The sequence below is a fragment of the Octopus bimaculoides genome, chromosome 11 (assembly GCF_046866305.1).
Source record: "Octopus bimaculoides isolate indiv1 chromosome 11, ASM4686630v1, whole genome shotgun sequence".
NCBI lineage: Eukaryota > Metazoa > Mollusca > Cephalopoda > Octopoda > Octopodidae > Octopus > Octopus bimaculoides.
In genome coordinates this window covers 369,997-382,317 of record NC_142938.1, presented here as the reverse complement: position 1 = coordinate 382,317, position 12,321 = coordinate 369,997, and the positions used below count along the sequence as shown (strand labels likewise).

General features: G+C 39.4%; 1 protein-coding gene across 17 annotated transcripts in view; it reads left to right on the top strand.

The window, feature by feature from the left end:
- The window catches only part of LOC106874508 (lipoxygenase homology domain-containing protein 1), a 173,475-nt gene that overhangs the window by 124,194 nt on the left and 36,960 nt on the right, over window positions 1-12,321 (top strand). For all 17 annotated transcript variants that reach the window (XM_089359183.1, XM_089359177.1, XM_089359182.1 and 14 more), the window contains one exon: window positions 3,550-3,797. In XM_089359183.1, coding sequence (XP_089215309.1) covers window positions 3,550-3,797 — 248 coding nt within the window. The remainder of the gene's footprint in view (window positions 1-3,549; window positions 3,798-12,321) is intronic.

Sequence of the window (12,321 nt, the reverse complement as noted above, 5' to 3'; positions counted from 1 at the left end):
CACACACACACACACACACACACACACACACACACACACACACACATATATATATATACACAAGGTCATCCCATAAATAATGTTTTTTTATACTTCCTTTATTTTTCAAAATTAACCTAAACAAAGATCTTTTTTAATCTAAAATATACCCACCTTCGTTTTCTACAATGTTCTTCCATCCGTTTGGTAGACTTGCAAGGCCCCTCTTCCAAAATTCATGATGAAAAATACTCCTCCACTACTGTTCTGACCTCGTCTACAGAATTCATATTTTTTCCGTCCAAATGATTTTGAAGACTGCGGAATAAATGATAAATGTATGTATATGTATGTATATGTGTATAAGTTATACGCATAAACACACATAGATTCCTTGAGAGTTTGTTGTAACATCCCATCCTTATCTTTCTCATGACTTCTTCAGCCATGTAGACCTCTAGCAAGACACCTGTACTTGTCACTCTATCATACCTTTCATGCCTTTCAGCACCTGAAATATAGCCGCCGCCCCCTACCTTCACCTCCCCCACTTTCTGTCAGTAGTGGAAGTTTTTCCTTTCTTTTCTTCTCTTTTTTTAGTTACATGGCCACCTCACATGACATGAAAAAAAGCACCCAGTACACTCTGTTAAATGTTTGGTGTGAGAAAGGGCATCCAGCTGTAGGGGCCACACCAAAGATGACATAGAAGCTTGAAGCAGCTCTGCAACTTGACAATTCCTTGCTCAACTATACTGCCCCATGTCAGAATGAAAAGGGGACATTCAATGATGATGATAATGATGAAGAAAAGTCATTTAATGTCCCCGTTCTCTGCTGGCATCGACTGGGCAGTTTGACCTGATCTGATGGCTCCTGGGACTGCATCATGCTCTGATGTTTACTCTGTCACAGTTTCTACAGACAGACACCCTTCCCGATGCCAACCATTTTACAGTGTCCTTGGTGCTTTTTCCATGCCTCACCCCTATTTCACATTGCCATGCAGCTTGCAAGACTACAAACCCCAAGCAAAATGGGGTCAACTGTGTAGTAGGGGATGATGGCTTAATGTATGAGAGGAGGGGCACAGATTGGAGATTGAAATATATGCAGTGGAGCTGCTACTTGTCTGCTTTGAGAGGTCACATGTCCCAATACTATGGACATGGAATTAGAATGATGCAGGAAAGAATCTCACGATGGATTCTTCAAGCTAAGCCTTCAGGCAGGAGACCTAAGGGTTGACCAAAAATGAGATGGTTGGATAATATCCATCATCTCAGTTGGTCGTGCTTGGGAATCCAGCCAGAAAATCTAATGACAATTGCTTCTGATAGGGACCCTGAGGAGGAGGTGACTGAGAACTCCACCCCACCACTATCTAACCCTAACCCAGGAATACTGGGCACTCACACACACATATATATATGGATGTGTGTGTGTGTGTGTGTGAATCATATAAACCAATCCCTGATGCCTCCCTTTTTTTATCTCCTTTTTTCTCTTCCTTTGCTTGTCAATTTCTTGTGGATGTTTCTCTTGTATTTAAAGAAGGACGATAGCATAATGTCTTCGATTCTTTCCATATTCCTTCAGCATCTGACTGAGGATTCTGACTACAAATATCTCTATTACTTTTGTTATTTTTTTATTATGTTTTGCTGTGTGTGTGTGTGTGTGTTTGTTTGCGTGTGTGTGCATGACTTGAAGGCCAAAAGGTACTGTTTTTAGGAGCCTCCTAATCTCGCTACCCCACCCAGTAACACACTCCAAGAATTTTTTATACCATTAACTCTTTTACAAATATTTTTCAACTTTTCGTTTAATTTACATACATTTATCACCAATCTCCCTCTGTGTGTGTGTGTGTGTTGTTCTCTATCTCATACTGTTTCATTTTCGCACTCAACCACCACCACCTCCACACTTTGGCACACTTGCCCCTAATCACACACATCTACACTCTCTTTCTCACCTTTTCAACTTCTTTTTCTCACTTTCATTGCACTTTTAACCATTATTTACACTCTTACACTTCTCATATTCCTCACCCAGCATTTCTTCTTTGGCACAGAATAACAACAGTATTGAGTAAATAAGATAAATCTCCTACTTCAGTGTGTGTGTGTGTGTGTGTGTGTAGGAAGAGTTGTCCTTTATTCTAACAACAATTGCCAACAATAAAAAGACATCTGTTTTCAATAAAGCTATTTAGCTATCAATCCATCCATCTGTCTATCTATACATACATACAGACACGCATGATTTGTCTGCTCCTGGTATAGGCTCATATACATACATACATACATACATACATACATACATACATACATACATACATACATACATACATACATACATACATACATACATACATCATCATCATCGTTTAACGTCCGCTTTCCATGCTAGCATGGGTTGGACGATTTGACTGAGGACTGGTGAAACCGGATGGCAACACCAGGCTCCAGTCTGATTTGGCAGAGTTTCTACAGCTGGATGCCCTTCCTAACGCCAACCACTCAGAGAGTGTAGTGGGTGCTTTTACGTGTCACCCGCACGAAAACGGCCACGCTCGAAATGGTGTCTTTTATGTGCCACCCGCACAAGCCAGTCCAGGGGCACTGGCAACGATCTCGCTCGAAAATCCTACAGGAGCCAGTCAGGCGGTACTGGCAACGGCCACGCTCAAAATGGTGCATCTCATGTGCCACCCGCACAAGAACCAGTCCAGGGGCACTGGCAACGATCTTACTTGGCTTGCCGGGTCTTCTCACGCACAGCACATTTCCATATATATATATATATATATATATATATATATACTGAGAGAGAGAGAGAGAGAGAGATGTTGTGCAATGTTGTCAGTGGCCAAGTGTCTCAGTTTCAGATGAAAACCTCAACATCACGTATGAGGTGGAGTCAAAAACTTGCTGGATAGTCAGGTTTAATAAGAAAAATAACTTATTTTACCTAAGTTTTGACCTCATCTCCTTTGAAAGAGTCCCCTTGCATAGCGTTACATACCAGCATTCCTGCCACTTTTGAAATCCAGTCTGGAAGTCTTTTTCAATAAGCAACTTAAGGACCTTCTGTAATGTGCTCTCCACAACAGTGTTAAAACGGAGACCTTTGAGCTGTATTTTCATCTTGGAGAAGAGAGGGAAGTCCACAGGTGCACCAGTCCAGACGTTGCCCCTTCTGACTACCATCTCCATGGATTATGCAAACATCCTTTATGAGGAAGAAGTGCAGGAAGTGATGCATAAACGCCTGTGTAACCGGCTGAAAACATTCTTCTCCAATGGGATAAGCGAGTTTATGGACCACTGGAAGAAGAGCATCGAAAAGCAAGGAGTCTGTGTCAAAAAAGGAAAAAAAGATGTAATTGTTCAACCCCTGTTTTTATTTTTTAATAAATTACAGAGTGCATATAATTTCTGACTTGCCCTCATAACATTCACTTTTCCATATTTGTATGTGTGGGGCTTATGTATAAAACTCTAAAATATACAATCTTACATGTATTTTGATAAGAACTTGGTAAATTTCTAAACTTTATTTCAGAACAACGTTGGTTTTTGTGGGTGTCAACCAGTGAGACCACAAGAGCAAGGCCTGACTCTACTATTTCAGTTGTTGTATATGGTTTGAAAGGAAAGTCAAATGAAATACTTTTGTCCAACAGAAAGACAGGTTTCAAAGGAGGGCAAACTTACAAATTTGAAATAGCCACAGCAGACATTGGAACTCTCTACAAAATCAGAATTTGGCATGAGAACTCTGGCACTTTCTCTGGTTATCCTTTAGAAAAGGTACTTATTTATTTATTTGTTATTTTTCCTGTTGTTATAGTTTGAAGGAAAGACCGTTACAGTCACTCAGACAGCAGAAGGATTGACACAATGTTACTTTTGAATGGTTACTGTTTGATGACAACAGGTAAAACACGGGCAGAGAGAAAAGACCAGAAAGACAAAATTCCGGAGAGGGGGAAAAAAGCATTTTTTTTTTTTCCACATTTGTAGATATTTCTCTGCTGCCAACCAACATTTAAAAATCTAGAGAAAAGAGAAATTGATATTTGGTGCTGGTCTTTAATATTTTTTGATTCCTTTTAATTCTAAACTGAAATAGGGATAACCTGATCAAGCACATTATTAGCTCCTGGGAAATCATTCAGTGGTGGTGGCCACTGCCCGTCCCTGTTTTAAATGTCCAGTAATAATCAGTGTCAACAAAGCTGTTGGTGCCAGTTGGAAAATAATAGTTTTATTACATTTTATTGAATGGCAATGAATAGAATTATTGTTGTTTTTACCTGAAACACATCTCTTAACAAATAATACAAAATCTTGAAATTGATCTGTGAAGACATAATTTGCATCATTGTCATAGATACAGGATTATTTAATCTTTCATTTGCTGTTGAACCCAAAATGATTTCTGATTCAGTTGATCTCTGTGGTATGTTGAGATTTCATCCAACAACTGTGTTCCAGACATGCTCTGCTGCAACTAAAATGACACCTGCATAAGTACACTGTACTCCATAACATGGTACACCACCATACTCTATAACATGATATTGTTGTTGGTGGTGGTGGTGGTGGTGGTGTTTAGTCAGGTAACTCACACCTGTCACACAATGAATTGGTAGAATGGCCAAGTATAATATTAATTGAAAACTGAAGGAAATTTACCTGTTATTTCTTGCTGATTGAGCTACCACATAGAGGTTTATTGAGTCATCGTACATCAGTTTCTCAACTTTGCTGTGTCTCACTAATTCTATTAACATTTTACTGGACATGAGATTCTGGACTTTTCTTTTAATGCTTTAGTAAAAAAGAGGTTGGTTTTAGTGACCCCGCTGACCTTTACAGTACCAGAAAACACGACTCCTTGGTTGCTGCAAATCCATCATATTAAATTAGCCCCACTGCTTACGAGAGAAGAGATTTCACTGGAGCTAGCCGAAGGCCAAGCGGAAACATTAAACCAAGTGACATATTAAGCTCACCTCCCAACAACAGAAATACAGTGACAGGCTTCCACACAGTCTTCATTCAGCTAGTTTCTCACCTGAAGCTTGTGTCAGTTTCAGGCTATGGCAAAAGATACTTAACCAAAATGCTCTACATTGAGATTGAACCAGGGAGTATACGGCCATACCTGCTGCAACTGAAGAGATGAAAAACTAACAGAAACATTGTTTCTAATATTTACTAAAATGGTAATGATGCCTTTGTGTTCCACAGTGAAACAATGAAAGACAAAACTCTCTTTAAAATGAATATCAGAATAAACCACAAGAATTCCAATAAAAAAAAAATATTTATTTTCTAAAATATAAGCTTATCCTTTCTTTCTTTTTCTCTCTCCATTTTGTGTTGAAAGCTGGTACAACAGAGGTGATTTTTTTTTTTGTTAAGTTCATTCAGTGATGTTAACATTTTTGTCTCTCAAATATAAACATCTAGACATCACAAAGTTTTTAAATAAACCTGTTGCCCCAATTTCTTTTCATCTATTAATAGCAAATATAGTTTATTTCCCGAAAGCAAACTAAACAGTATTTTATTTTGACATAAATATGGAGCAACTTGACATTTCAACCTTCCAGTGCCAATGAAAATTTCAGCAATCAATTGACATCAATACAACCAGTTATATACTGGGCTCAACTTGCCCAAATACATGAAACTTTGTCTCTAAGTTGCTAATAAATAACTTTGGGGGTCTTTGTTATCTAACCCTAATAATAAAACTAATGATAAAAATAATACATGTTTTATGCCTGATGGCAGGGAAATTTTGTATTGGTTTCGAATATTAGGTTATGGCCATGCTGGAGTTAATCCTTATTAGCTTAGTGAATTATTGAACTTAAAGAAGTCATCTAATGTTATTTGAATTAAATAAAATGCGATATCTCACTAACGTAATACATCACTAATGTCTAACTTCACTAGAATATTGCATTATCAATGGTGACAATTATTTTTAGACTGAAATTCTTGAAGTTAATAAGATCAGTTCTAAATATGGCTGCAATGTTTTGTTGTATTAGTGTTGTGTGTGTAATGCAAGTTGTGTTCTTCTGTTCGGTATCCAGCCTGTAGAGAGTACATGTTGTGGCAGTTGTTTATTTTATTAGATATTTGTTATATAGAGTTTGTCTTGTGGATTGTTTTATTTGCTTTGTACTGGGGTCTTGCCTAGAATGTGGGCTGTTTCTAGCATGGCTATTTTTGGGGTGGGTGGGGTGGATAGTGTGTAGTGATGAAGATCAAAGTATAGCTTCTATATTTTCGTTCATGTGTTTCTTTTTATTTTTCCTTCCCAATCATCTCTTTATTAACTGGTGGTGTTTTTCACCTTCATGTTCCACATCTTGAACAATTCAACTTCGAGGTCTTTAAATATTAACAATTTCTCCACTTCTTTTTTGGGCAATATTTTGCTCAGAAGTGACTTATTATTATTATTGAGTGAGAGAGCATTGCATGCCATCAAAGTGAAACAGGAGTACAAATATACAAAGTCCATTATACCCATCATGACTACCCGTCTGATAAGGGTACACCAGGCACATGCATCACAACCATATCTGCATGACATGGTGATCTCATATCAAGATAAACAGCGCATGTCCTCGCAGGTAGAGCCCAGTTAGAATTTTCTTCAGGTCCAGTAGCCCATTCCGCTCAAAAGGTCCCTGAATAAGGTTTGTTTAAGGATGTTGAACGAAACGCCCATGTTTCCAAAGGTGAATTATCCAAACCCCAAAGAATTCCTCTCAACACATGGCTATGATGCTCCCCCACTACTTCTGCTCATCATCATCATCATCATCATCATCATTAGGCAGTGAGCTGACAGAACCAATGGCTTCCCAGCAGAATGCTTAGTGGCATTTTATCCTTCTTTATGTCCTGAGTTCAAAACCTGATGACAACAACTTTGCCTTTTATCCTGTTGAGGTCGATAAAATAAGTACCAGTTGAGCACTGGGGTCGATTTGAATCTGTTATTATTATAATTATTATTGACATAGCTGTCTTGGCATGTGATAATACTCAAAGAGCAATTATCCCAATATAAAGAGTTGGAAATGGAGACAACCTGAGATGGTGCAGCTGAGAGGGGGAGATTCCTTGTGGTATCTTTGGGTCATTCTCGTTTGCTTCTCTTCTTTGTTGCCACTGACAGATGTGACTGGAGATGGAATTTCTAGATCTCCTGCAAATGAAGACCATCTTCTCGAACATCTCCAAAGTTGTGAGTAGTGCTGCTCTTATGCCAAAGTATTATCCATGCTCCATTGCTACTTCTCTCCTTTCATGCCAAAGTATTATCCATGCTCCATTGCTACTTCTCTCCTTTCAAGCCAAAGTATTATCCATGCTCCATTGCTACTTCTCTCCTTTCATGCCAAAGTATTATCCATGCTCCATTGCTACTTCTCTCCTTTCAAGCCAAAGTATTATCCATGCTCCATTGCTACTTCTCTCCTTTCATGCCAAAGTATTATCCATGCTCCATTGCTACTTCTCTCCTTTCAAGCCAAAGTATTATCCATGCTCCATTGCTACTTCTCTCCTTTCATGCCAAAGTATTATCCATGCTCCATTGCTACTTCTCTCCTTTCAAGCCAAAGTATTATCCATGCTCCATTGCTACTTCTCTCCTTTCAAGCCAAAGTATTATCCATGCTCCATTGCTACTTCTCTCCTTTCATGCCAAAGTATTATCCATGCTCCATTGCTACTTCTCTCCTTTCAAGCCAAAGTATTATCCATGCTCCATTGCTACTTCTCTCCTTTCATGCCAAAGTATTATCCATGCTCCATTGCTACTTCTCTCCTTTCAAGCCAAAGTATTATCCATGCTCCATTGCTACTTCTCTCCTTTCATGCCAAAGTATTATCCATGCTCCATTGCTACTTCTCTCCTTTCAAGCCAAAGTATTATCCATGCTCCATTGCTACTTCTCTCCTTTCATGCCAAAGTATTATCCATGCTCCATTGCTACTTCTCTCCTTTCAAGCCAAAGTATTATCCATGCTCCATTGCTACTTCTCTCCTTTCAAGCCAAAGTATTATCCATGCTCCATTGCTACTTCTCTCCTTTCATGCCAAAGTATTATCCATGCTCCATTGCTACTTCTCTCCTTTCATGCCAAAGTATTATCCATGCTCCATTGCTACTTCTCTCCTTTCATGCCAAAGTATTATCCATGCTCCATTGCTACTTCTCTCCTTTCATGCCAAAGTATTATCCATGCTCCATTGCTACTTCTCTCCTTTCATGCCAAAGTATTATCCATGCTCCATTGCTACTTCTCTCCTTTCAAGCCAAAGTATTATCCATGCTCCATTGCTACTTCTCTCCTTTCATGCCAAAGTATTATCCATGCTCCATTGCTACTTCTCTCCTTTCAAGCCAAAGTATTATCCATGCTCCATTGCTACTTCTCTCCTTTCAAGCCAAAGTATTATCCATGCTCCATTGCTACTTCTCTCCTTTCAAGCCAAAGTATTATCCATGCTCCATTGCTACTTCTCTCCTTTCATGCCAAAGTATTATCCATGCTCCATTGCTACTTCTCTCCTTTCATGCCAAAGTATTATCCATGCTCCATTGCTACTTCTCTCCTTTCATGCCAAAGTATTATCCATGCTCCATTGCTACTTCTCTCCTTTCAAGCCAAAGTATTATCCATGCTCCATTGCTACTTCTCTCCTTTCATGCCAAAGTATTATCCATGCTCCATTGCTACTTCTCTCCTTTCATGCCAAAGTATTATCCATGCTCCATTGCTACTTCTCTCCTTTCAAGCCAAAGTATTATCCATGCTCCATTGCTACTTCTCTCCTTTCATGCCAAAGTATTATCCATGCTCCATTGCTACTTCTCTCCTTTCAAGCCAAAGTATTATCCATGCTCCATTGCTACTTCTCTCCTTTCATGCCAAAGTATTATCCATGCTCCATTGCTACTTCTCTCCTTTCAAGCCAAAGTATTATCCATGCTCCATTGCTACTTCTCTCCTTTCAAGCCAAAGTATTATCCATGCTCCATTGCTACTTCTCTCCTTTCATGCCAAAGTATTATCCATGCTCCATTGCTACTTCTCTCCTTTCATGCCAAAGTATTATCCATGCTCCATTGCTACTTCTCTCCTTTCATGCCAAAGTATTATCCATGCTCCATTGCTACTTCTCTCCTTTCATGCCAAAGTATTATCCATGCTCCATTGCTACTTCTCTCCTTTCATGCCAAAGTATTATCCATGCTCCATTGCTACTTCTCTCCTTTCAAGCCAAAGTATTATCCATGCTCCATTGCTACTTCTCTCCTTTCATGCCAAAGTATTATCCATGCTCCATTGCTACTTCTCTCCTTTCAAGCCAAAGTATTATCCATGCTCCATTGCTACTTCTCTCCTTTCAAGCCAAAGTATTATCCATGCTCCATTGCTACTTCTCTCCTTTCAAGCCAAAGTATTATCCATGCTCCATTGCTACTTCTCTCCTTTCATGCCAAAGTATTATCCATGCTCCATTGCTACTTCTCTCCTTTCATGCCAAAGTATTATCCATGCTCCATTGCTACTTCTCTCCTTTCAAGCCAAAGTATTATCCATGCTCCATTGCTACTTCTCTCCTTTCATGCCAAAGTATTATCCATGCTCCATTGCTACTTCTCTCCTTTCAAGCCAAAGTATTATCCATGCTCCATTGCTACTTCTCTCCTTTCATGCCAAAGTATTATCCATGCTCCATTGCTACTTCTCTCCTTTCAAGCCAAAGTATTATCCATGCTCCATTGCTACTTCTCTCCTTTCATGCCAAAGTATTATCCATGCTCCATTGCTACTTCTCTCCTTTCAAGCCAAAGTATTATCCATGCTCCATTGCTACTTCTCTCCTTTCAAGCCAAAGTATTATCCATGCTCCATTGCTACTTCTCTCCTTTCAAGCCAAAGTATTATCCATGCTCCATTGCTACTTCTCTCCTTTCATGCCAAAGTATTATCCATGCTCCATTGCTACTTCTCTCCTTTCAAGCCAAAGTATTATCCATGCTCCATTGCTACTTCTCTCCTTTCAAGCCAAAGTATTATCCATGCTCCATTGCTACTTCTCTCCTTTCATGCCAAAGTATTATCCATGCTCCATTGCTACTTCTCTCCTTTCATGCCAAAGTATTATCCATGCTCCATTGCTACTTCTCTCCTTTCAAGCCAAAGTATTATCCATGCTCCATTGCTACTTCTCTCCTTTCATGCCAAAGTATTATCCATGCTCCATTGCTACTTCTCTCCTTTCAAGCCAAAGTATTATCCATGCTCCATTGCTACTTCTCTCCTTTCAAGCCAAAGTATTATCCATGCTCCATTGCTACTTCTCTCCTTTCAAGCCAAAGTATTATCCATGCTCCATTGCTACTTCTCTCCTTTCATGCCAAAGTATTATCCATGCTCCATTGCTACTTCTCTCCTTTCAAGCCAAAGTATTATCCATGCTCCATTGCTACTTCTCTCCTTTCAAGCCAAAGTATTATCCATGCTCCATTGCTACTTCTCTCCTTTCAAGCCAAAGTATTATCCATGCTCCATTGCTACTTCTCTCCTTTCATGCCAAAGTATTATCCATGCTCCATTGCTACTTCTCTCCTTTCAAGCCAAAGTATTATCCATGCTCCATTGCTACTTCTCTCCTTTCATGCCAAAGTATTATCCATGCTCCATTGCTACTTCTCTCCTTTCAAGCCAAAGTATTATCCATGCTCCATTGCTACTTCTCTCCTTTCAAGCCAAAGTATTATCCATGCTCCATTGCTACTTCTCTCCTTTCATGCCAAAGTATTATCCATGCTCCATTGCTACTTCTCTCCTTTCAAGCCAAAGTATTATCCATGCTCCATTGCTACTTCTCTCCTTTCAAGCCAAAGTATTATCCATGCTCCATTGCTACTTCTCTCCTTTCAAGCCAAAGTATTATCCATGCTCCATTGCTACTTCTCTCCTTTCAAGCCAAAGTATTATCCATGCTCCATTGCTACTTCTCTCCTTTCATGCCAAAGTATTATCCATGCTCCATTGCTACTTCTCTCCTTTCAAGCCAAAGTATTATCCATGCTCCATTGCTACTTCTCTCCTTTCAAGCCAAAGTATTATCCATGCTCCATTGCTACTTCTCTCCTTTCAAGCCAAAGTATTATCCATGCTCCATTGCTACTTCTCTCCTTTCATGCCAAAGTATTATCCATGCTCCATTGCTACTTCTCTCCTTTCAAGCCAAAGTATTATCCATGCTCCATTGCTACTTCTCTCCTTTCATGCCAAAGTATTATCCATGCTCCATTGCTACTTCTCTCCTTTCAAGCCAAAGTATTATCCATGCTCCATTGCTACTTCTCTCCTTTCAAGCCAAAGTATTATCCATGCTCCATTGCTACTTCTCTCCTTTCATGCCAAAGTATTATCCATGCTCCATTGCTACTTCTCTCCTTTCAAGCCAAAGTATTATCCATGCTCCATTGCTACTTCTCTCCTTTCAAGCCAAAGTATTATCCATGCTCCATTGCTACTTCTCTCCTTTCAAGCCAAAGTATTATCCATGCTCCATTGCTACTTCTCTCCTTTCAAGCCAAAGTATTATCCATGCTCCATTGCTACTTCTCTCCTTTCATGCCAAAGTATTATCCATGCTCCATTGCTACTTCTCTCCTTTCAAGCCAAAGTATTATCCATGCTCCATTGCTACTTCTCTCCTTTCATGCCAAAGTATTATCCATGCTCCATTGCTACTTCTCTCCTTTCAAGCCAAAGTATTATCCATGCTCCATTGCTACTTCTCTCCTTTCATGCCAAAGTATTATCCATGCTCCATTGCTACTTCTCTCCTTTCAAGCCAAAGTATTATCCATGCTCCATTGCTACTTCTCTCCTTTCAAGCCAAAGTATTATCCATGCTCCATTGCTACTTCTCTCCTTTCAAGCCAAAGTATTATCCATGCTCCATTGCTACTTCTCTCCTTTCAAGCCAAAGTATTATCCATGCTCCATTGCTACTTCTCTCCTTTCAAGCCAAAGTATTATCCATGCTCCATTGCTACTTCTCTCCTTTCATGCCAAAGTATTATCCATGCTCCATTGCTACTTCTCTCCTTTCAAGCCAAAGTATTATCCATGCTCCATTGCTACTTCTCTCCTTTCATGCCAAAGTATTATCCATGCTCCATTGCTACTTCTCTCCTTTCAAGCCAAAGTATTATCCATGCTCCATTGCTACTTCTCTCCTTTCATGCCAAAGTATTATCCATGC